This window comes from Microcebus murinus, chromosome 18, assembly GCF_040939455.1.
Source record: "Microcebus murinus isolate Inina chromosome 18, M.murinus_Inina_mat1.0, whole genome shotgun sequence".
In the NCBI taxonomy this organism is placed as follows: Eukaryota; Metazoa; Chordata; class Mammalia; order Primates; family Cheirogaleidae; genus Microcebus; species Microcebus murinus.
In genome coordinates this window covers 43,643,157-43,666,777 of record NC_134121.1, presented here as the reverse complement: position 1 = coordinate 43,666,777, position 23,621 = coordinate 43,643,157, and the positions used below count along the sequence as shown (strand labels likewise).

Genomic DNA, 23,621 nt, shown 5'->3' with positions numbered 1-23,621 from the left:
AAAATTCAAAAAAAACCCTGATCAGGAAAGATTTTTAAGATTACTTAAGTTTGTGAGTACTATCTAAGCAAGGAAATTATCACTTCATATGTAGGAATTTGTTCAGTGCTATCTGTAGCAGGTACTCTGTAAATACTTGATAAAGGGTACATTAAGAATCATTCTTGGCCGGGGCACTGTGACTCTGCCTGTAATCCTAGCACTCTGGGAGGCCAAGCTGGGAGGATCGATTGAGCTCAGGAGGTTTTTGGTTTTTTTTGTTTGTTTGTTTGTTTTCTTCTTTTTCCATCCTAGTTTGTCCTACGGAGGTTTTTTTTGTTTGTTTTTTTTGTTTGTTTTTTTTTTTGAGAGACAGTGTCTCACTTTGTGAGTGCCATGGCGTCAGCCTAGCTCACAGCAACCTCAAACTCCTGGGCTCAAGCAATCCTTCTGCCTCAGCCTCCCGAGTAGCTGGGACTACAGGCATGCACCACCATGCCCGGCTAATGTTTTTCTATATTAGTTGGCCAATTAATTTCTTTCTATTTATAGTAGAGACAGGGTCTTGCTCTTGCTCAGGCTGATTTTGAACTTCTGACCTGGAGCAATCCGCCCACCTCGGCCTCCCAGAGTGCTAGGATTACAGGCGTGAGCCACCGCACCGGGCCAAGCTCAGGAGTTTGTGAGACTAGCCTGAGCAAGAGCAAGACCCCGTCTCTCAAAAAAACCAAAATCATTCTTAACTCAGACTCTGAAGGTCTTTTATTTGTTAATGAATATATCGTATTAGCTTATGCAGAGTCCCAGCATTAACTTATTAGCATCCCTCTTTTGTCCATTGGTTTTAATAACCACAGTGCCTTTGTAGTGTGCTACATAAGTTTGTTTTGTTTGTTTTTGTGTGTGCATTTGGAAGGCAGTTCTGCCTACTGTCACGTTTTCTGAGATTTACATAGGCAAAAGCTTTGTCTCGAAAGGCAGTCTTTTGGGTTTCTTTTCTCTCTTGCTCACTCTGGAGCCAGAATCCCGAGTTTGTGACAGAATCCTCTGTTTGTGACATCCCAGCTCCCCCCACCCCCACTGTAGCTCATGGTGATGTCACAAATGAAGAATTATGATCCTGGCAGGGGAAACAGATCAACTTGGAAGAAACAAAGATCTTCTTTGCCTGCAGCTGTCCCTAGTCATGGAGAGCTGGGGGTGGGAAGTGAAGCACTGAGCCCTTAACTGATGCTCCCCACGATGAGCAGAACCAGCTTCGCAGGGAATGTTGTCCTTGTGAAGGCAGCAGGGTGTGGCCACTGAATTTTGCCTGACTTCTTTCCTCCTTGCTCATTCCTTTTCCATTTGAGGGAGGAAATTAGCATTACACTTCTATCTACATAGTACCTAAGTTTTCATATCGTCCTTAGAACTTCCAGAACAGTAACTTGTGCTACTGAAGGAGAGGTATCCCCATCACTGCTGTGTGACACTGCAGAAAGTCTTCTCTGTGTAACAGCTCGTGGTGTTTACCTACTTGCCCAGATTTTTTAATTTCATTTTTTGAATAGGTTCTATTCATGTTTCAAAAGCTAAAAAGTATGAAAAAATATTTAGCAATGAGCATCCCTTCAAACATCCTCTGTCTGCCCAGGTCTCACTCCCCTAAGTTAATGACTGTTGTTATGTCTTTTGTTTCCTTCTACAGTTTTGTTGTGTATATATAAAATGTAGATCCTTAATTTTCTTCTTTTTTTTTTTTTGTATGAAATTAGTGTACTTTACACAGTTCTGTACCCTTTTTTTCACTGAATAGATTTTGCAAGTCTTTTCAATATTAGTACGTAGTATTCCATTATATGAATGTCTGTGTTACCTAACCAGTCTCCTGTTGATGGGATTTGAGTTATTTCTGCCGGCAAGTTTTCAGACTTTATCTCTTCCTGATCCTCACAGCCAGATTGTATGAGGGAATGGGTGTCCATTCCAGGTTCCTCTTTTGGTTCATTTATTCTTGGGGTAAATATGAGTCATCAAGGGTCTTCCAGGAATAGCAGCTAAACTGAAAGTGAGAACTCAGAGAACAAACTTTTTTTTTTTTGAGACAGAGTCTCGCTTTGTTGCCCAGGCTAGAGCGAGTACCATGGCATCAGCCTAGCTCACAGCAACCTCAAACTCCTGGGCTCAAGCAATCCTTCTGCCTCAGCCTCCTAAGTAGCTGGAACTACAGGCATGCGCCACCATGCCCAGCTAATGTTTTTCTATATTAGTTGGCCAATTGATTTCTTTCTATTTATAGTAGAAACAGGGTCTCGCTCTTGCTCAGGCTGATTTTGAACTCCTGACCTCGAGCAATCCACCCGCCTCGGCCTCCCAGAGTGCTAGGATTACAGGCGTGAGCCACCGCGCCCGGCCGAGAACAAACTTTTGAAAAGAGAAAAATGGAATATATGGCTGAAAGAGTGAACTAATCCCAATTTTGTTATGTGTGTGTGAGATACTTGGCTTATGGCTTAGCAGCATGTTGATAATAGTAATATGATATAGTTCTATCTAAGCTGTTTAAAATAGACTATTTTCTTGGTGTATTTCTATACTAAAAAAAATAGACCGAAGAAGGGCCACTGCAGTACTCAGTGAAATGTGAGGCACAGAGAAGGAAGAAACTGAACAATTTTAATAACATAGAAAACAAGCCGGGCATGGTGGCTACACCTGTAATCCTAGCACTCTGGGAGGCTGATGTGGAGAATTTCTTGAGCTTGGAGACTAGCCTGAGCAAGAGCAAGACTCTCTCTCTCTACAAAAAAAAATAGAAAAATTAGCCGGGCATCATGGTGTGCACCTGTAGTCCCAACTATTTGGAAGGCTGAGTGAGGCAAGAGGATTGCTTGAGCCCTGGAGGTTGAGGTTGCAGTAAGCTATGATGATGTCATTGTACTTTCCCCAGGGTGATGGAGTGAGACTCTGTCTCAAAAAAAAAGGAACGGTGATTCTGTACCAAGTTGTTTTTGCTATTCCTTGTCTTGCTTAACAGGCTAAACATGATGAATTATGCAAAGTAACAAATAACAGTATTTGTGAGAATGTGAGTTTTGATCATAGTCATTTTGGATATGATTCACTGTAGAGGCAGCTTAGCATGGCGATTAAGGTTACAGGCTCTTAGCCAGGCCTGGTGGCTCACACCTATAATCCCAGTACCTTGGGAGACTAAGGCAGGTGGATTGCATGAGCCCAATAGTTCCAGACCAGCCTAGGCAACATATCGAGATCCGGTCTTTACCAAAAAAAAGTTTTAAAAAATTAGCCAGGCATGGTGATGCATGACTGTTTTCCCAGCTACTTAGGAGGCCGAGGCAGGAGGATCACTTGACACCAGGAGTTTGAGGCTGCAGTGAGCTATTATCACACCACTGCAAACTCCAGCCTGAGTGACATAACAAGACTCTGTCTCGAAATAAAATAAAATAGGATCGTGGGAGTATAGGCTCTGGAGTCTTAGTGTCTAAGATCAATTTCCTTTTTTATTTATTTTTTTATTTTTGAGACAAAGTCTCACTCTGTCACCCCTGGTAGAGTGCAGTGGCATCACTGTAGCTCACTATAACGTCAAACTCCTGGGCTCAAGTAAGTGATCCTCCTTCCCCAGCCTCCCAAGTAACTAGGACTACAGGCACCTGCCAGGACACCCAGCTAATTTTTCTATTTTTAATAGGGATGGGGTCTCACTCTTACTAAGGCTGGTCTCGAACCGCTGAGCTCAAGCAATCCTCCCTCCTCAGCCTTCCAGAGTGCTAGGGTTATAGGTGTGAGCCACCATGCCTGCCTTAGTGTTTAAGATCAAATTCTATTTATATCACTTAGCTTTGGCAGTCTCAAACCTTAGTTCTCTGTGCCTTAGTTGTCTCATCAGTAAAATAAAGGTGGTAATATTACCTGTTACATAAAATTGTCAAGAGAATTAAATGGGTTAATACATAAAGTACTCTATAAATGTTTACTGTCATCATTATCATTTGGAACGTCTGCTTTCCTTATTGTAGTACTTTAGTCAATCAGGTATGTTTATAAATTTTGATATTTCTTTCTCAACGGTGGACCCACTTTAAGATTTGAATCTGCTTGTTGCCTATGACCAAGTGAGACATTTCTGGAGTCCAGGATGAAGAGCCTTATTTGCTCTCTTCTTCCCTATAGGTTGTTTTCTGCATGGACAGAGCCCTAGAATTTGCCCCTGCCTGCCATCGCTTCAAAATCCTCAAAGCAGAATGTTTAACAATGCTGGGTCGTTATCCAGAAGCACAGTCTGTGGCTAGGTAAGCAGTCAGGCCAGTTCATCGTTGAAATGCCAGATACTATTGGAGTGATGCTATCTGGCAGCGTTCTACAATGGGAGCTACCATATGGTCCCATGGGGCCAGCTAAGACTGATCAGACCTTCTTGGGACTTAAAGCCAAAGGTTAAAACGGATTTAAAAACCCACAGGGTATATAAGAGTATAGTAGCATATTGGGTATTTGAGCTGTATGCATATGAAAGAACAGCTTGTGTTATGTTAGTTTTGGGTAGTTTTGTTTGTTTTTTTAAGTGGTCCTTTTCCTTCTCCTCCATGGGTTGGCAAACTTTCTGAAAAGGACCAGATAGTAAATATTTTAGCTTTTGCAGGCCACAGGGTCTCTGTTGGTATTACTCAATTCTGCCATTGTATAGTGTGCAAAAGCTGTGGTGAATAATAGTTGAACAAATGGGTGTGGCTGTGTTTCAATAAAACTATAGTTACAAAAACCAATGACAGAGGCCGGGCGTGGTGGCTCACGCCTGTAATCCTAGCACTTTGGGAGGCTGAGGCGGGCGGATTACTCAAGGTCAGGAGTTCGAAACCAGCCTGAGCGAGACCCCATCTCTACCAAAAATTGAAATAAATTAATTGACCAACTAAAAATATATATACAAAAAATTAGCCGGGCATGGTGGCGCATGCCTGTAGTCCCAGCTACTTGGGAGGCTGAGGCAGTAGGATCGCTGAGCTCCAGAGATTGAGGTTGCTGTGAGCCAGGCTGACGCCATGGCACTCACTCTAGCCTGGGCAACAAAGTGAGACTCTGTCTCAAAAAAAAAGAAAAAAAAAGAAAAAAAACCAATGGTAGAAAGGATTTGACCCTGTGGGCTGTAGTTTGCCAACCCTGTTTTAGTATAATAAGGATTGTGAGATACAACTATATTAAAGATAAATATTATTTGGGAAGGTTTGGGAAGAGTTCTTGGGAAAATCTGTCTACCTACCTTTGGTTACTTTTAATGCTAAACACATGGTCAAGGAAAAAACTGGCCACAAATGGTAGTAATGGTGAGGACATTTTAAACCGCAGCTGAATATGCCCATTTCTGGCTATTGCAGTGACATTTTACGAATGGATTCCACCAATGCGGATGCTCTGTATGTACGAGGTCTTTGCCTTTATTATGAAGATTGTATTGAGAAGGCAGTTCAGTTTTTTGTACAGGCTCTGAGGATGGCTCCTGACCATGAGAAGGCCTGCATTGCTTGCAGAGTAAGTTCTAGGGACCAAATCTGTGTGGTAAAGAAAACTTCCTTTCGGGGCCTTTTAAGATGGTTAGAGTGGAAGGTTTTAGATTCACAAGGAACAAAAGCTTCTTGTCTCACTTTGCAAGGACACTTGGTCTTCATTAGAAATGATTTCAATGCTGGGTGCTTTTGCTCATGCCTATAATCCTAGCACTGTGGGAGGCCGAGGCAGGAGAATTACTTGAGCTCAGGAGTTGGAGACCAGCACGAGCAAGACCCTGTCTCTATCAAAAATAGAAAAATTAGCTGGGTGTAGTGGTATGCACCTGTAGTCACAGTGGGAGGCTGAGGCAGGAGGATCACTTGAGCCTGGAAGTTTGAGGTTGCAGTGAGCGAGGCTGATGCCAGGCATTCATCTCTCAAAAAAAAAAAAAAGAAAGAAAGAAAGAGAGGGGGATGATTGATTTCAGGAGTACTTTTATTTACCTAAAGGTAAATGTACTCATACAGGATCAGATCCTTATAATATCTAAATGGGATTCTTTTTTTTTTTTTTCTTTTTTGCTCTTCAGTGAAGAAAAATAGTAATACTTGCCCTGGGGAGTGCAGGCAAGCCCTGGATAGGCATATGATAAGCATTGCCCTGATAGGCAGTGAGACATAGGTCTCATTGATATTTTTGGAACTCTTGGTTTTCCCCGTACACTCCATAGGAAGCACAAATGGCCCAGGTAGTGTGTGTGTGTGTGGGGGGGTGGGGGGCAGAGTGCTGTGTTAATGCTAAACTATTGGAATTGAAGAACTTGAAAACAGACTCTGGCCTCTCTGTGCAGTGGTCTGAGGTTGTCTGGGTGTGAACTGACCTCCGTTACTTTTTTCTGTAGAATGCCAAAGCACTTAAAGCAAAGAAAGAAGATGGGAATAAAGCATTTAAGGAAGGAAATTACAAGCTAGCATATGAACTGTACACAGAAGCCCTGGGGATAGACCCCAACAATATAAAAACAAATGCTAAACTCTACTGTAATCGGGGTACGGTTAATTCCAAGGTAAGCACTTGGTCTTGTTTTGGGGCCTATAGAGATATTTTTAAGGGACATCAAACAGGTCTTGGGAAATCTGCCCAGCGAGGGTAAGCCAGATGAAAGAGGAAGAGTTGTTTTGGTTAATATATCAGCTTGTTTGGAACTACCTTCTGAGTGGCAAGCGTTTATCATTTCTGTGGAATTTGGGGAGTACTTGGGCAATTTGGAATGATATTCTCATCTGTTCTTCAAGGTCCCTTTTGGCAATAAGAGAATGGCTAGGGGCTTAAGGATAATTTTAAGCAAGTATTATTGCTGCTTTTTGCTTCAGCAAATGCTCATTTAATTCTTAGGAGCAATGTAGAGGAAGAGTATGATACAGGCTTAGTTTTTTTCTCCAGTGTAACTCATGGTCACTGTGCATGGTTGGAAATGGCCTGAGTTTCCCTGTGGCCCTACCTAGCATAAGGAACAGTAGGCTCCTTGCCCTTATAGAGTTCTAGTAGTTTAAAACCACAGTAATTCTGATCCTTCTGGTTGGCCTCTGGAAGAATGGAAAGCTGGTTGGGCACTAACATGGAGTGGTTGAGGTGGTTTATCCTTGCAGATAAGTATGTTTGGCTTGCATCACATAGAAAAAAAAAAAACCAGTTTTTAATTTTTTTGTCCCTATCCCGTAGTGGCAAAGAACAAGAACCTAGTATAACTGTTAGGGGCCAGCATGACTGATCCTGTTAGAATTTTGAAGCCATGCTCACAGTTTCTGGGCACCCTCAGTCACCAAAGATGTGAAGTATGACTGCTCTCTCTTTCCTGAAGCTTAGGAAACTAGATGATGCAATAGAAGACTGCACAAATGCAGTGAAGCTTGATGACACGTATATAAAAGCCTACTTGAGAAGAGCTCAGTGGTAAGTGCCTCTGGTGGGTGGGGGCAAGAGGGAGTTGCCACTGGCCTACAAGGGGAATTGCATTGTGGATGACAAAGCAGACCCAGGGATGTTGTGAGGTCATTTGGTCCTTCCCCCTGCCTCTAGGTGGGATTGTTCCAGCCCTAGACTATCTTTATAGACCTCCAGCGGAGGAGATTGCACAAGCTCCCTCAGTCTCCCATGCCTGTGTCTAACGCCCCTCACGGTCAGTAAGTTTCCTCTGATGCCTGACCCAAATTCCTTTTGTTAAAGTTTAAATCCATTTCCTTTGGAGATTTTATTTTGTGTTGTACACTTTTGCTCTAACTTGGCACAGTGCTTGGCACATAGGTGCTCACTCAATAAATGTTCTGTTGAATGAATGTAAGGTGCTTGGAAAAGGAAGAAATGAAGTATCTCTTAGAGACAGTTGAGAGTTGTACCTATCCTGTCTGTTCTGACAAGGGAAGACAATCTTACGGTTGGAATGGATTTAATCCAGCTCAGCCTCCCAGCAGTATAAGGACCCTCTTTTAGAAATATCCTGGATGGGTAGTCTGTGCTTGGGTGTTTTGAGTGGAGGGATTGCCCTGTCTAACAAGGTGATTCATGAGCCAAAATACGCTACTCCCAATGCCCAGATTTGCCCCAGAGGCAGGGTGCTCCCCAGCAGAGTTGTTCATCTTACTCTTGGACTCACCAGACAATTTTCTCTGTATAGGAATATTAGCAAGGGCCAGGAGGTCTTTCAGAAATCCATCTCTTCTTATTTCACATAATTCTCCTAGCAGAGAAAACATTCCTGTCTTTAAAGTTCCCAAAGGAAGACGTATTTGTTGTATAGCAATCCTCCAACACCTGCTCCATTCCTTATTATGAAATGTCATCTCTAAAGAACAGGTGCTAATCCAAGTACGGTGTGGCTCACACCTATAATCCTAGCATTCTGGGAAGCTGAGGCGGGAAGATTGCTTGAGATCAGGAGTTTGAGCCTGAGCAAGAGCGAGACCCCATTTCTACTAAAAATAGAAAAATTAGCCAGCCGTCATGGCGGGTGCCTGTAGTCCCAGCTACTTGGAAGGCTGAGGCAGGAGGATCACTTTAGCCCAGGAGTTTGAAGTTGCTGTGAGTTATGATGATACCACTGCACTCTACCCAGGGTGACAGAGCAAGACTCTGACTCAAAAACAAAAAGCAGGTGCAATTATTGATGCCTGGTGAGCTGGTAGTTTTAAGTTACCCCATCTCATCAGTGTTGTAGAATATCTTGTAGACTAACTCCTATTTAGTTTTCCCAAAATTACCTCACTTAAAATAGGAAAACTGCTATGTGTGTGTGTGTTTTTAAGTGAATTTCTAAGTAGATAATTCAGTCTGTCCAACAGAAACATGCATAGAGATTCTGTGAGACCAACCATCAGTCATTCCATCTTTGCCCCTGGCAGACAAAAGTGGAAGCTTTAGAAGACAAAAGAGCACCCTTTGACCCAGCTAAAGCCTATTTTTAACAGATGCAAAATGCTATATAAATAAATGTGTTTGCTGTAATTTTATTTATAATAATCTCCTAAATCTCTAGTGGAAGGAGCAGCTAGATACCTGATATTACTATATTAGCTCAGGGGAATGCTCTGTAGTGTTTGAACAAGGAATAGAAGGAGACCAGACAATTCTTGATTTCCTAGGAGAATAATTGAATAGAGAATTATTTTCTTCCTGTATGTATAATAAACAAAAATCAAGAATTGCTTTGAAATCAGCTTCTTCGTGGTAGAAACAGAACTATTGTTGGAGTGGCTCTTCCTCTGAAATGCCACCACATGAGGACAGTGTGCACCGTTTAGTGCAATTGGCTTTTTCGCAACAGTCCCCTTAAGCAGCTGGGATTGGCAAGAAGCACTGGAGATGAGCTCGGGCAATAGCCTTAACAAAGGCCTGCCCACTGTCCCCCATGTGCCTTGACTTATCCCTAAAGTTGGGGAGATGCCAAGTGTTTGTGGCATCTCCTATGGTGAGCTAGAGTTCTCCCTTTTTCCTTAAAGCCCAGTTTACAGCCGGGCATGGTGGCTCACACCTGTAATCCTAACACTCTGGGAGGCCAAGGTGGGAGGATCGCTCAAGGTCAGGAGTTCAAAACCACCCTGAGCAAGAGTGAGACCCCATCTCTACTAAAAATAGAAAGAAATTAATTGGTCAACTAAAAATATAGAGAAAAAATTAGCCAGGCATGATGGAGTATGCCTGTAGTCCCAGCTACTCAGGAGGCTGAGGCAGAAGGATTGCTTGAGTCCAGGAGTTTGAGGTTACTGTGAGTTAGGCTAACGCCACGGCACTCTAGCCCGGACAACAGAGTGAGACTCTGTCTCAAAAAAAAAAAAAAAAGCCCAGCTTACTTTTCCTTCAACTTTTTAAAAAATTTAAAATGTTAGGATATCCTTGAATTTTAAAAAGTATGAAGTAAAAGCATAAATCACTGTAGTATGCCTTGTTTAATACATTACATGTGGACCTAGAAAGTTTATCAGGGTTAATCATTTGTCAGATCACTGTACACCCAGGGCTATCAGTTTTGTTTTTTTTTTTTACTTCAAATTTTTTTTTTTTACTTCAAATTATATTACATTTCATTCTGTAAATTGGTTCCCTGAGCTCTAGTAGCATTTGTGTCCTATATTTGCAGGGCTTTGGTTTTTTAAAGTCATAAATTAAAATGTTGCCAGAAAATCAGATACACCTATGATGTTGGGCTTCACTTTTGCTAGCCACTTTGGTAGTACTCTCCTGCCCTAGCCTCCAAGGCTGGAGGGGGTCTGTGATGTTTGTAAAGATAGACTTGTTGGATAGCAGTGTAAAAGTTGAATCTGTTGTATAGCATCTAGCTGCATTACATGATCACTTCCCATTCCCCAGCTGATGATGAAACTCCTGCCACAGTCTGTTTAATTAGTAGGCCACTCTTGGTGCCAGTGATCTTGTCAAGACATGGAAAATGCCATTTGCTTCTATGCAAGAGACACTTAAAAGGTCTGGCAATTAGCCTGTCAAGCTAGATTCCTCCCATCTTGAGCCAGGGGCCCCTCCTTTTTTTGCTGCCAAAATAGAAGCAAACCTGTGTTTAGAGTCTCTTTTTTTCATTCTCATTTACCAACATTTCCTAAATTGATTGGTCTTAATGGAAGCATTTGTCAGCAGCTACCACCGTGAACTTTATCTTTCTAGTGGCTCACTAATCCCACTTCTACTCAGGATTAGAGCTAGCCCTGCATGTTTATGGCTGTGTAAGTTTCAAAGCTCTTTCATACCTATTTATCTCACTTTTCTTGTGTTTTAATCTTGAGTAATCAAGTAGGCGCCTTCACATTGCCTTTCCTAAGGTGGTCCAGATACCTCTTGGGTGGCTGTGTCAGAAGGAACTTTTCCCTCCTTGATTACTTTCTGCTCAGAGCTGAGTACTTTGCTGGTTGGGTGCAAGTGCCTTGGGGCCTCTTTTTTTTTTTCTTGAGGAACTGATAGCTAATTTTCTCTCACTGCTAAATTAAGGGCACCTGTTTCATGAAGCTTCTTACAAAAAGTGTGTGTCTTGTTTGAACCATGCCTCTTGTCCAAAAGTGATCCTGAAGACCATTGCTATTTATGTCTGAGCACTGTATTGCACTGTATTTCCTTCTCAGTTACATGGACACAGAACAGTATGAAGAAGCAGTGCGGGACTATGAAAAAGTGTATCAGACGGAGAAAACAAAAGGTAAAGGAATTGGGGAGCATTTTCTCAGGGAACTGTGTGGTCTTACTTGTAGGCCCTGAAACTGGACACAATGTGGTTTAATTCGGGGATCAGGGACCTACCTAGAGCCTGTCTGATCACTAGTTAGGAACAAGTGAGCAGAGATCCTGTGGGAGAACAAGAGGCACCTATTTCCTGGTCCCAGATCCTCTCTTTCACTTCTCTTTTTGTGTGATGAGACTAATGTGAGGAACCTAAGTGTGACTAAATTTTTTTCTAATCTCCAGAAGAAAGTACCATAAAAGCCCCTGGCATGGTTAACAGGGCTTCTAAGTCCCAGGCAGGGGGCTGGGACTCGGCAAGGGAAACCAGAATCAGATTTGTCCATTGATGCCAGATGTCTCCCTCTAGAACACAAACAGCTCCTAAAAAATGCACAGCTGGAACTGAAGAGGAGTAAGAGGAAAGATTATTACAAGATTCTGGGAGTGGACAAAAATGCCTCTGAGGATGAGATCAAGAAAGCTTATCGGAAACGGGCCTTGATGCATCATCCAGGTAGAGCTGGTGGGGGCAGGGGCTTAGTGGGAAGAACCTCCGGGGCAGGCCCACTGCAAAAATCAGTGCAGAGCGGGGAAGCCTTGGAGAGCTTCTTCAGCTTGGAATAATGTATTGCAGAATTCTGTGCCCTCCAGATTTTGGGGGGTACCAAATTCCAAAATCAGATGTAAAGTGATTTTTCTCTCAGACTTTGTTTCCTTGGGACTCTGATTTCATCTGAGTTCTTGTACTCCTCCTTTATTTAGATCGGCACAGTGGAGCCAGTGCTGAGGTTCAGAAGGAGGAAGAGAAAAAGTTCAAGGAAGTCGGAGAGGCCTTTACCATCCTCTCTGATCCCAAGAAAAAGACTCGCTATGACAGTGGACAGGACCTGGATGAGGAGGGCATGAATATGGGTGGTAAGTTGGTTGGGGCAGCCTGGGGTGAATCTGACAGCTACGGAATGTTAGAATTTTTTCTAAAGACACTCCAGAGGGAGAGCCTGTACATAATCAGTAGTGATATGCAGGAATTTACAAAATATTCCCTTGATATGAGGCACTGTGTTGGGTGTTGGAGACAACAAAGATGAATCAAGTAGGTTCCCTGACCTCCAAGAACCCAGTATCTAGGGGTTTGCAAACTTTGGCCCATGGGCCAAATCTGTTCCCTGCTCTAAACAGACTAATAGGCATGGAGTCAGACACATGCAATTAAATGTAGCAGGTTCAGTGTGTAGAATGGGCTCCAGGGTGAGCACCAGCAAGGGAAGGCTTGGAAGTGCAGAAAAGCTTGGCCCCTTTGGAGGTCTGCAAGGGGCTTGGACTGGAAAGATGGGGGCGGGGGGTGCTAGAGGCAGGCGGTGGTGAGAGGTGAGGCTGCGGGTAGCTGGATCAGACCTCAGAAGGCCATAAGGGCTGTGTGTGTAAGGAATGTGGACCTTTTCCTGTTAGCTGCAAGTTTTTTACCCACCACAAAGTATACACCAACTGATATTTATGTGTGTCGTGCATTCCTGTAAACCCTCACAGATTCTACTTTCCCAAAAAGAAAAGCATAGCTGTTGTCACTGTCATTGCTCATTGTGGACTCAACCAGGGGTAGTAGAGGCCCTGAACTGTGCACATTGTGCAGACCATCTCTAATGCCAGCCCTTTCTCTTCCACCAAGAAAATCTATTGGAATTTAAAATAATGGCAATAGTCTATAAATAATCCTGAATCTTCAGGGTAGGGGTGAGGGGGGTGTTTGTGTTTAATAAACCTAAGTTCACCAGTAATAAACATGTTGCTCTGCCTAGCAGTTGAGAAGAGCTATAAGCAGGTAAAAGCTATTGAAGAGTTTTAAGTAGAGGTGCTATGGACCCACTTGGATTTAGAAATATATTTGTGATGGAGGTGAGAGAGGGGTGAAGGAGGAAGACAAATAGGTAGGTAAGGATTGGAGGGTATAATCGGGAGGTGTAGGGTAGGCTCAGCAGGAGCGACTTGCTGCTCAGATATGTTGGGGAGAGAGCAAGGACTCAGTAGAGAGAGACTCTGGCATAATTTACTGATTGGGTCATTCGCTGAGCCAGGGATCCCAGGAAGATGAGCAGATGTGCAGGCAGAGAAATTAAATTTTGGACACACTGTGGCCATGGGATCACCTGGTGATCAGTCCTGTGCAGCTTAGGAAGTCAGTTGGGGCTGAGCCATCAAACCTGATGGGACCTGGGGGAAAGAGCGCAGCGCTAGAGCCAGGAGTTGGAATTTCCAGTCCTGCTGCTTTCACTGGCCTTGTGATCTTGGGCAAGTTACTTGAACTCCCTGCATATATTTTGTTTAGTATAAATTGGGATTAATACTCTGACAAATTGTTAATAGGATTAAATGTTATAATATATTCAAGCACTATGAATAGAACCTAATTAGGTACTTAATAAATCCTAATTTTTTTTCTGGCATGCAGTCTAGACAGAGTAATAGACATGAAATCAAATACACTAAATCATAGATCTTGTTCTTATATTTACTTTTGGTAGCATTTAAGTGATAAGCTTTAACCTTTTGGGTAGCAGCTTCAGCATTCTAGAACGACCATGTGGGGAAGGTTTTGTGTTAGTAAGTGCAAATGGCCCAGCCACGTGGGCTGAGGCAGAGAAGGCTTTCCTTTTGGATCACACTTGGAAGAGGGAACATGTCCTAGCAGTGAGACCAGGTAGCCTGTTTTGCATAGGCAGGCAGATTTGAAGTATTGGGAAAGGAGGAAAGTGAGACTATCTGGGAAAGCTTTGGAGACCCATTCTCAGTGTCATCATTTCTTCTTCAAACACTTCATTTTTTTCACCTTTTTGTCCCTTCTGTGTTACTTACCCTGCTCCACAGATTTTGATGCAAACAATATCTTCAAGGCATTCTTTGGCGGTCCTGGGGGCTTCAGCTTTGAAGGTGGGTATGCTTGCTGTTCTTGAGAGTTCCCAGATCACAAGCCAATACTGAGGCAGCTCTTTGGGAGTCAGAGGGACCCATAGGTGGGGACAGCTGAATTCTCACCTAGCAGATCCATTCAGCTGTTGCCAAGGATGAAGAAAGGGAGGTTCCCAGGCACACCCTGCCTTGGGACCATTAGCTCCACATCTCTCTGCAGGGAGGTGTCTCTAAGCGGCCTGGTACTGAGGCTTTTCTGTGAGAGTGAAGTTGTTCAGAAGCTGCACACACAATGCAGTCACATGCTCCGCTTGCACCCCAGGGCCCAGACTGTTTGATACCCTTAGAGTTTCTCTGTATGAGTTTGAAGCAGCCTTCCACGATCAGAGCAAAGTGATCTTCCCTGGAAAACCCAGAGCCAACTAACAAGCCCTTCTTTTCCCTTTCAGCATCTGGTCCAGGGAATTTCTTTTTTCAATTTGGCTAATGAAGGGCAACCACCCAGAATCCAGACAATGTAGTCACTGTTTAACCTTGAATGTGGACACAATTCACCTCCTCCCTTCATCATGTCTCCGTGTACTTAGAGCAGTTTCATTTTCTTGGTTGGATACCCTGTGTCCATGTGAGTGGGGTGAAGGAAAGGGAGCCAGTGCCGAAGACTGCGGGTAGGGGAGGGAGGCGGGGGGTGGACAGGGAGGCAGCTTGTGAATTTTTGTTTTACTGTTTAACTTTATTAAAAAAGAAAAAAAAAAAGAATAAAATGTTTTGACCCTTTCTGGCCCCTTTGCTCTGGCAGCCGCTTTGTGTCACTCCAGAGTCAGTGGACCAGACCTGAGCCCCCAGCACGAAACTGATCCTAACACAGGCTCTCTGAGGTTCAGCACGCTGCCACACAGGGCTGTGGGCACATCTGGCCTGGTGGCAGTTGGGGTGCTGCTGCCTCCCCTGACCTGTCCAGCATGTGAGTGCTGAATAGGCACTCAGCTGGTGTGCTGCTGGGCCCAGCCTTCGTCAGTCATAGGGAGAGTGAGTTCAGAAAGCAGTTGGGGCCCTAGAGTTCACTAGAAGCTGTGTGTCCAAAGTTCACACGCAAGTGCTCACCTAGCTAGGGCTGTTAACACAGCAGCTCTTGTTACCATTGTGGGCTCGAGGGAGGTGGAGAGGGGGATGAAATGCGGCCCCCAGACCCTTTCACAGTGGGACGGGCAGCTCTAGAGCCCTAGTCTGGTCACCTATGTTAGGCCCACATGAGTAGAAATGCCATTCCTGGCACACACCCTTGGCCTTCTCCACTGGTTTCCCTTTCTGCATGGGAGGCAAGCCACACAAGGAGGCAGTGGCAGACATCATGCTTTCCAGCCAAGCTTGGTGCTCAAAGTGAGTAACATTTGGAATTCTAGGCAGAAACCCTTGAGGCTTTGCCTGAAGCTTAGATTTTTGCCCTTTGGTGGTAGGGATGGCCAGGGAAAGGCCTTGAACCAGACGGATAACTTATGGGTTCTCTTTTTCCTGAGCTTCTACCCATTTCTTTCCAGTCTTCCCTCCTTGGTGCCTAGGCCATAGTGAAATGATATGTCTGGTCAGGCCTGGGAAGTCCCCATGTGGCCGTCTAGACCTGTGCTAGCCTGGACCTCTTAAATGTTAGGTCTTTTCTTGCACTTGAAATAGCACTGACTTGAGAGTGGCCTTCCCTAGTGAACTGGGAAAAACCTGTACTAGGAACTTTGGGTCTTGCTGAGAAACCTTCCTGATCGGATTGGGCTGGGGGCACCTGTGGGCCGGGTGCCCTAGTTAATGGGGGACGAGGCTTTGTGCTCCACATCCCTCTTACCCTGCCAACCCCCACCTTCTGCATGAGTCTAAGGCCAGGCTCGCTCTTTTCTGCCTCCTCATGAAAGCCAACACTGTTCAGCTGCCCAGCCTCACCACAGCTGTGCCCAGCCAGCAGAGGGGAGACAGGACCGATGGCCCCAAGCTGAGGGACAAAGCCAGTGCTAACACACCCAGCCCTAGCCCCAGGAAAGACTGAGCTGGGCACAGAAGGTTGAGAGAGACTGCACACAGCTAGGATTAACATGATTTATTTCATTATCAGTCTTACAAGTCGCTGAGGTTGGGCAAAGCCAGGATAGTAACTTAAATCCAAAGCACTTTCAAGTGACAGATTGATTAGCAAGGCCCTGTTACTGAGCAGAAGACAGTGGAAGGCACCTCAGGAACCACAGCACATGTAGCAATGTTAAACACCCCTCCCCCAGAGGCAACAGGTGGGCCTTGGCCCTTACCAGCTAGGGGTCCACTCCATTGGCTCTTGGTACCCACCAGCCCCCTTTAGAGGAGAGGCCAGAAGCCTCCACAGGCACCACGGAGGCAGGATGGGCTGGGCAGACAGACTGGAGCTTCCTCACCGACATGCTGCCTCTGGCCACAATCTCCCCATCCACACAACAGAACCACGCCACTGGGAAGGATGGCCAGCCCATCTTCCTGGGTGAGACCAGCAGCCAGCCTGGGATGTGGCTGCTGCTGCTTGTTCCATTTTCTTCCCTGCTTATCAAACTATTACCTAGTTACAGTGTGAAGGAAGGGACGGACTTAGGACAAAAGGTGGGAGGTAAACCCCTTTTTTCTACCCTGCTAAATAGCCCCAGCCTTCCTGGGCCTATACTGGTTAAGAAATGGGATCAAAGCCACCACTAGTTTGCCATGGCGGTAGAAAACTCCCCGCAGACCCACTGCCTTTTGCCTCCGGTCAGTGGGGTTTATGCAGCTGAGGTGTCTGACCCCACGAGCCCAGCTCTGGTCAGAGCAGCGGGCCTGGGCTAGGGGCTGGGCTCAGGGTTCTGGTTGCAGCTCTAGGCCCAGCCCAGCCCCGCCCCAACAGTTTTGGTCCAGGTTCCTGAGTGGTACCTACCCACCCACTTTGTGTTGAGAGCTTGAGCACTGGGGGAGCTGGGGGGGGGGGTGAGTTATTTTACAAGTTTTTAAAAAGTTGTAGGTTAACTTTGAGTAAAAAAAAAAAAAAAGAAAAAAAGACTCAAAAATCAAGCAGAGGGCTTGTTTCCCTCTCCTCCCCTTCCCTTCTAAAGCGCAAGGGGCCTACAGTGGTGAGGACACTCATATGATGGTGCAGGACTGCATGGCACCCCCCTTCCGGCTACCTTGTGTGGGCACAGGTTTGCCCTTCCCATAGTATCCCGTGAAGATGGCCCTGAGCTCCATCTTCTTGGCCAGGTTCAGCATCCAGCGCCCATTGCCCAGGGAGTAGAGCTTGCCCCGGCTTATCTCACCCACCTCCTCGCCTCGGTTGCCCCCCTTCTCCTGCCGCACAATCTCTAAGAGGTCAAGGCCCGTCTGCACAGCCTCCACATCAGCTGCGCAGCCGAGAGTGATGTGGGCACGGCTCCCCCGGGGCAGGTTGTCAGAGGGGGTCTGCTTGTCCACGTCACTTGGCCACAACTGCAGCTCCTGCTCACTCAGCTCCACCCGAGCCCCAGTCGTCTTGGGTGTCACAAAGAGGGCAGAGATGGACAGCGTGAAGGCCTTGCAGTAAGATTTCCTCACCACCTGGGGAGAGTGAGAAAGAGGGGCCCAAGCTACAGGTGGTGGCCTCAGGAGAGGCGGCTGACCAAGGGTGGGTTACTCCTGGGGGAGAAAAGGCGAAGGCTAACGAGTGCGCACAGCTGAGCGGAGGTCTTTGTTAAAGGCCCACATCCACGAGCATCTGCAGCATGCAGCCTGCCCCTGGGCACGGCTCGGGCTAGAGTGAAAAGCGCATGCACTCAGAGAGACAGGGCAGCAGAGGTGAGGCCTGACCTGCTCGTTCAGAGCCTAGCTCCCCAACTGAGCTTCAGGGCTCCGAGCAAGCTGTTCCACCTCTCAGTGCCTTGGTTTATTCACCTATAAACCAGGGATAATACCAGAGCCTACCTCAGAGTTAATGTGAAGGTGAAAGTGAGCGTCCAGGCATACACAGCAGGTGCTAATATCACTGCTCAGCTCACGCTGGGACCCAGGCAACACCCTTGGGACTTTGACATGCCCTTGATCGAAACACACTCTGAATACTTTGGTTTACATCTGATTCTTTGAAAAAGCCCATCTCTCCCATCTGACCATAAAAGCTCCTATTTTTGCTCACAATTCATTGTCCCAACAGTGCCTGGCATGTAATAGGTGCTTAATAAGACAAATGAAGGAATGTGGGTAGAAATGGTGGTGGCAAATGTTAGTATTCATTCATTCAACTATGCCTAGGGTGCTGGGAACACTGGGCAAACAAAGCTAAAAACTCCTTTCTCTTGGGAAGCTTCCATTTGAGTGGAAGGAGACCAATGAACAAACAAGTAACATGGTTGTATTAGCCTAGGCAGAGGAGGGGGAGATGGGATCGGGGTCAGGGAAGGCCCCCTAAGAAGGCGACACTGAAGGAGGCTGGAGACTGAGTTATGTGACTGCACGACTGCCCGGTGTTTAAGGTCAGTGGCTATGGGCATGGGGTGCAGGCTGTGTGGTGCAGAAGGATCCAGTACCCATAAGCCAGTAAGCTCTCACTCCCTCACTCTGGGGCAAGACTAGGCCTCAGACCTGGGGACAGGAACCTCAGTGCACTAGGCTTCCTGGGAGCAAGGGACTCCTAACCTTTGGAACTTAACACAGGCTCAGACGGGCCAGAGCAGGAACCCGCTGCCGACCAGCATTCCCCTTGAATCTGCAGAAGGTAGAGGCACTCGTGGGCAGGCCTTGGGGGTGAACGCACAGGCAGGCGGTACTGCCAGGGCAGGCTCTTTAGAATGGGCAACCGAGGTCTGTGCCACTGAGCCTGGGATGGGAGAGCTGGAGGAAGAGATGCCATTTTTCTTGAGCTGCTGTCTGGTTTCTGGTCCCCGCCTGGCACCGGCACCCATCTCCACCTACAGCCCCCTTGCCCTCCCCACCTCAGCTGGGTGTCCCTGGGTAAAACTCACATCCTGCTGAGCATACTCCTCTGCCCCGGTGGCCTTCCCATAGTCACAGAACTTGGTTGTGCAGTGCAGCACGCCTGGAGGTCTCTTCCCAAAATAGGTGACCAGGTCAATCTTCTCCCTGGGCTCATCCCCAGAGATAACTGCAAGGAGAAAGAGGGTGCAGTCAGGGCAGAGGAGCAGGGCACACCAACATCCACCACCAAGACCCTGCAAGCCCAGAGGAAAAAACTCAGACATTAAGCAAAAATTCTTGATCAATTCACTCATTCATTAGTTGATTAAACTAATGGCAATTTAAGAGCTATAAAAAGTGTTTAGGCCAGGCGAGGAAGTTCACACCTATAATCCCAGCACTTTGGGAGGCTGAGGTGGGAGGATTGTTTGAGGCCGGACGTTCAAGACCAGCCTGGGGAACAATGATCTTGTCTCCACAAAAAAAAGAGAAAAAGTTAGCTGGGCATAGTGGCACGTGCCTATAGTCCCAGCTACTCAGGAGGCTGAGGCAGGATGATTGCTGGAGCTCAGGAGTTCAAGGTTGCAGTGAGCTATGATGATGGCACTGCACTCTAGCCCATGTGACAGAGCGAGACCCTGTCTCAAGAAAAAAAAGCATTTACATTCCCTGGCTCTACATTGTGTAGACCTTTTACATCTCGTCCCCAAACTCTTAAGGCATGTGCAACCCAGAAATAGGCGGTACCTGCCAGGAGAATCCAAGATTTACCAGCATCACCTCTGAAAGGGGAAGGCAAGTCATGAAAAGTGGGGTGGAAAGAAAAAAGAGGACTGGGAACAATGTAGTATGACAGAAAGAACCAGAAAGAACACAGTTAACATCTCAGTCCTGCTTACTAGCCAAGTAGCCTGGGACAAGTGGCTGACCCTTATCTATCAACCCCAGTACGGCAATGAGGGTGACCACATACCTCAATTTTCACAAGACCACCTGGGCAACTTACTAACGCCTCATTTCACTCAGGGACCCATCTGGGGAAGCTACAATGTCACCATCCTAATACACGCCTTGCAGGCCTGTTTGGAGGATGACAGACTCTGGAGGGCCAGGTGTAGGAAGGTTCTCAGGCTATGATGGGATGACATTATGTGACAGCCATGAAGTGGTGTGGAGTGTCTGTGATTCCAAATTCCAGACTCTATGCCCGTGACTGTCTTTGGAGTCACTAGCTCTTTCCCGTTTATTCCCAGAGTTGAATCCTGCGAGGTTGTCTCTTACCCTCCACACGAGAGGGAAACCTCTACTCTTGAGCCTTGTTCGTGGCCCATTACGTTTCTCCTGCTGTAACCCAGGCTAGAAAAGGAGTCCAGTTTTTCACGCATGGTAAAAACAACTTTGAGTGGCAGTAACTCCAGAGCAGAGCCACCAGCTGGGACCAGGAGCCCTGCCTCTCGGAAGCTTTACTGAGAATTTGAGCTTTAGGAGCCAAGAAAAAAATTCCCTGAGAACTAACGCAGACAAATTACCTGCTTCTGAGCAACACGAGCTAAGAAAGAAACATGAGCGGACTATTTCAAGTATGAAGATAATTTAAACTTGGGGAGAACCAGAAATGGCCTAATGGCATAGATAGAGTGACGTTTCCCCAGTAGGCCACTGCAGGAGAATGAGAGCCACCAGGACCCTCCCTTATCCTTAACCTACCCTGTCACTGGAACAAAGAGCCCTTGGCAGGACAGACCCTGCTAGGAGGGGACAGCCCAGGGCTCCAGCCTGCAAATCCCACATTGCTGCTGGCTCTGTTTTCCCATCTGGAAAGCAAGGGATCTTAGACTACGTATGAAACTCATGTTCTCTGAAACCATGGGATGCCACGTTCATTACCCATGAGTACCCCAACTAGCCCAATGCCTGGGAACTCTTCACCAGATTAGGAACAACAGTACTAGTTGTAATTTTTTTTGCAGCTTAGGATCCTATGTAATATTTTGTTTGGGAACATGGTTCCGCTGCTGGAAATGACTTTGCAAACAGTAGGTCAGATTCTCCCTGAAAGGTGGCATCATATGGTGACGTATTTCCTGATATGATAGAGGAAGTTGTTTTTCCGTCTTCCGAGACTGGGCCAGTGGTCTACAGCCAGGCTGGGAGAGGGGAGTTGGGGAAAAGAGCCCTGGAGGGAAGGTGCCGTGGAGGGAAGGTGCTCTGGGAAGCAGCTCCACCTGTGCTCCCGCCGTGCTTCCACTACCCAGGGCTGCCTCTGAAGCGCCAACTTGCTTCCGCCTCCTCCAGGCAGGCCTCATCTGCCCCCCCAGCCAGCGCCCAGTCCTTTGAGTACAAGGTGGGACCTAACGCACACAGCACCTAAGCCCAGCAAGGTGGGCTGACAAATGAGGCAACCAGTGCAGGGGTTGAGTGTCCCTCCCCCCTGTCCCCGCCTCGCCACCTACAGTGTGGAAGCTCCTTCTTGAATGCCTTGTGGTTCCCCAGCTCCTCCAGGAAGACCTGGCCAGCCTTGCGCAGGGCCTCAGAGCTCTTCTTGGTCAGGAACCAGCCGAAGTAGAGTGGCAGGAAGTCCTTCTCCAGCCCAGGCTTCAGCTTCTTCAGGTCATCGGCCGACAGCTGCCACTGGTTCTTCTCCTTGAGCTGGGCACAGTCCAGCCGCCAGGCTGTCTTGGGCTCCACCAGCACCACCTGGTACTGGTACTGGTCAGCCATTTCAAAGAGCTGCTCCAGCCGTTCCCGCTCATGGTTGGTGTCATCTAGCACAAGAATTCTGATGTCCCGGCGTCGGCAGTAGGCAGCCAGTTCCTCATCAAGCCGCTTGTACTCATTGGAGAAGGCTCCTCGAGCGCCAGGGGTGATCTTGTAAGCATCAGCAGACACTATCTTGGTGCCATCACGGTACTTGTCTACGATGACCCGTGCCAGCGTGGACTTGCCGCTTCCTGGCAGGCCGCGCAGGATGAAGAGTGTCTTGCACTCTTGCAGTGTGGCCACCGTATCCTCATCCTGAAGGAAGGGAAACTGCAGCTCAGGCTTGTCCTTGGCCCCTGAGGATGACATTTTTCGGAAGAAGATCTTGGGCAGGAACGTGTGGCTCTTTCGGGAGAAGCCTCTGTTCTGTGTAAGGAGGGGAAAAGGAGGTGTCAGTTGGAGGTCGGTCTTGGGCACCCTGCCAGCCTTGCCCCCTGTCCCTGGCCTACTTGTGGGCACCTTCCCAGGTGGTGCAGTACTGGACTTTCTCCTTTTCCGTCCTTGAGTACCTGTCTGCTTCTGGTCGTGGAGGAAGGAGGGAGGCTTGTCTGAAGCTCTCCTACACTCTTACTGTCCTCGTCTCAAGATCACCCATTGCTGCCACCTCTAAAAGGAAAACGTGGAAGACGTGCTGGAGTGCATGCAGGGCAGGCCCGGAGTCTGCAGTTCTGGGACTGGCCCTAACTTTTATATTCTTGGCACCTATGAAGGACGTCCTCTTTGTGGGTGGGGGTCTCCGTGTCTGGGCCAAGCCACAGCTGCCCTGGCTCTGAGTGCACAGAGAAGGGTGGGGGCAAAGAAGGATTACCCCAAGACTGCCTCCCTTCCCCCAACAATGGCAGCAACAGATAATACTCTCTTGTCTGGGATGAGGGGACAATGGTCCCACAGAAGGGGTGGCTGGGGGCAGGGCAGGCGAGCACTGGACAAAGGGCCTCATTCACCAAGCTGCCACCTCCTCTTCTGCCCTCTCCCGGCCCCCCCCAAAGTCGTGGTCTTTGTGCCTGCCCCAGGACTGGGCGGCACAGGGCACCTGCCTTCAGGGTCTAGCTCTACCCACCACTTCGCTGTGTGTCAGCAGCTCTTCTCTGAGCCACCCGTTTTCCTGTCTGTAACAAGTCTTTACCGTAAACCGTCTCCTCCTCTAAACGGGCCCCACCTCTCGCCAGCCTCCGCGGAGCTTAGCTGGCATGTGGTTTAATCACACAGGCCCGTGGGCATGCGCAGGGGAGGGCAAGGACTGGCTGCCCCAGCGCGGGCTCCGAAGCGGCTTGGGGTGCGCCCGCTCGCTCCCCCAGGCCCGCCCGCCAGCCGGGTCTCCCCAGGGAGCAGCATCTTCTGCAATTCCGGGGTCCCTTCCTCATAAATGTCACCGTTTTCCTCCCCCAAGTCCCCCCTCTTTCCCCCTACCTTGGTGCTGCACTGGGATCCCAAAACAGCTTGAACTCAAACCCGGAACCTCGGGTCCTCGTTTGCATGCCACTTCCCCCGAGAGTCCCCAAATACTCTTGTTTTCCGTTATGGTGCTACCCCCGTGCCGGCCCGGACCTCCCTCCCCTCCCCTCCCCTCCCCTCCCCTCCCCTCCCCTCCCCTCCCCTCCCCTCCCGGCCTCCACGCGTGCGCTCACCATGATGAGGAGGGGGCGCCGGCTGCGCGTGCACGAGCTCTCCGGGCCGCCCGCCTGCGCGGAGGGACACGGGAGTCTGGCGGTGGCGCGACCCCAAGCCGAGCCGCTTACATAGCTTGGGGGCGGGCCGGGGCGGGGCGGGCCCCTCCGCGCGCAGGCGCCGCGAATCGAAACCCGAAACTCGCGCCAGCTGGGCCCCCAGCGCCGCGC

The 23,621-nt window shown here is 47.7% G+C and overlaps 2 protein-coding genes across 4 annotated transcripts in view; one reads left to right on the top strand and one right to left on the bottom strand.

Moving 5' to 3' along the window:
* Positions 1-17,137, top strand: part of DNAJC7 (DnaJ heat shock protein family (Hsp40) member C7) — a 35,704-nt gene extending 18,567 nt beyond the window's left edge. For both annotated transcript variants that reach the window (XM_020281161.2, XM_020281158.2), the window contains exons 6-14: positions 4,162-4,280; positions 5,364-5,517; positions 6,377-6,541; positions 7,337-7,428; positions 11,100-11,173; positions 11,564-11,710; positions 11,959-12,111; positions 14,059-14,121; positions 14,550-17,137. In XM_020281161.2, coding sequence (XP_020136750.1) covers positions 4,162-4,280; positions 5,364-5,517; positions 6,377-6,541; positions 7,337-7,428; positions 11,100-11,173; positions 11,564-11,710; positions 11,959-12,111; positions 14,059-14,121; positions 14,550-14,587 — 1,005 coding nt within the window. In that variant the 3' untranslated portion in view covers positions 14,588-17,137. The remainder of the gene's footprint in view (positions 1-4,161; positions 4,281-5,363; positions 5,518-6,376; positions 6,542-7,336; positions 7,429-11,099; positions 11,174-11,563; positions 11,711-11,958; positions 12,112-14,058; positions 14,122-14,549) is intronic.
* CNP (2',3'-cyclic nucleotide 3' phosphodiesterase) lies at positions 16,169-23,545 on the bottom strand. 2 transcript variants are annotated; one of them, XM_012765735.3, is made up of 5 exons: positions 23,412-23,544; positions 22,233-22,389; positions 21,477-22,149; positions 19,071-19,210; positions 16,169-17,670 (listed from the first exon to the last, which is right to left on the bottom strand). In XM_012765735.3, the coding sequence occupies exons 3-5, from the start codon at positions 22,090-22,092 to the stop codon at positions 17,221-17,223; spliced, it is 1,206 nt and encodes a 401-aa protein (XP_012621189.1). In that variant the 5' UTR covers positions 22,093-22,149; positions 22,233-22,389; positions 23,412-23,544; the 3' UTR covers positions 16,169-17,220. The 2 variants fall into 2 exon arrangements, with proteins under 2 accessions (XP_012621189.1, XP_012621188.1); XM_012765734.2 differs by lacking the exon at positions 22,233-22,389 and having other exon boundaries at positions 23,412-23,545.
* Positions 23,546-23,621: the final 76 nt, after the last annotated feature.

Excerpts from the sequence above, each read along its gene's own strand:
- CNP (XM_012765734.2), bottom strand. Across the intron at positions 19,211-21,476 it reads CAAGAAGGAGCTTCCACACT|TTATCTCTGGGGATGAGCCC; the intron begins GTAGGTGGCGAG and ends TTCTCCTTGCAG. Across the intron at positions 17,671-19,070 it reads AGGAGTATGCTCAGCAGGAT|GTGGTGAGGAAATCTTACTG; the intron begins GTGAGTTTTACC and ends CACTCTCCCCAG.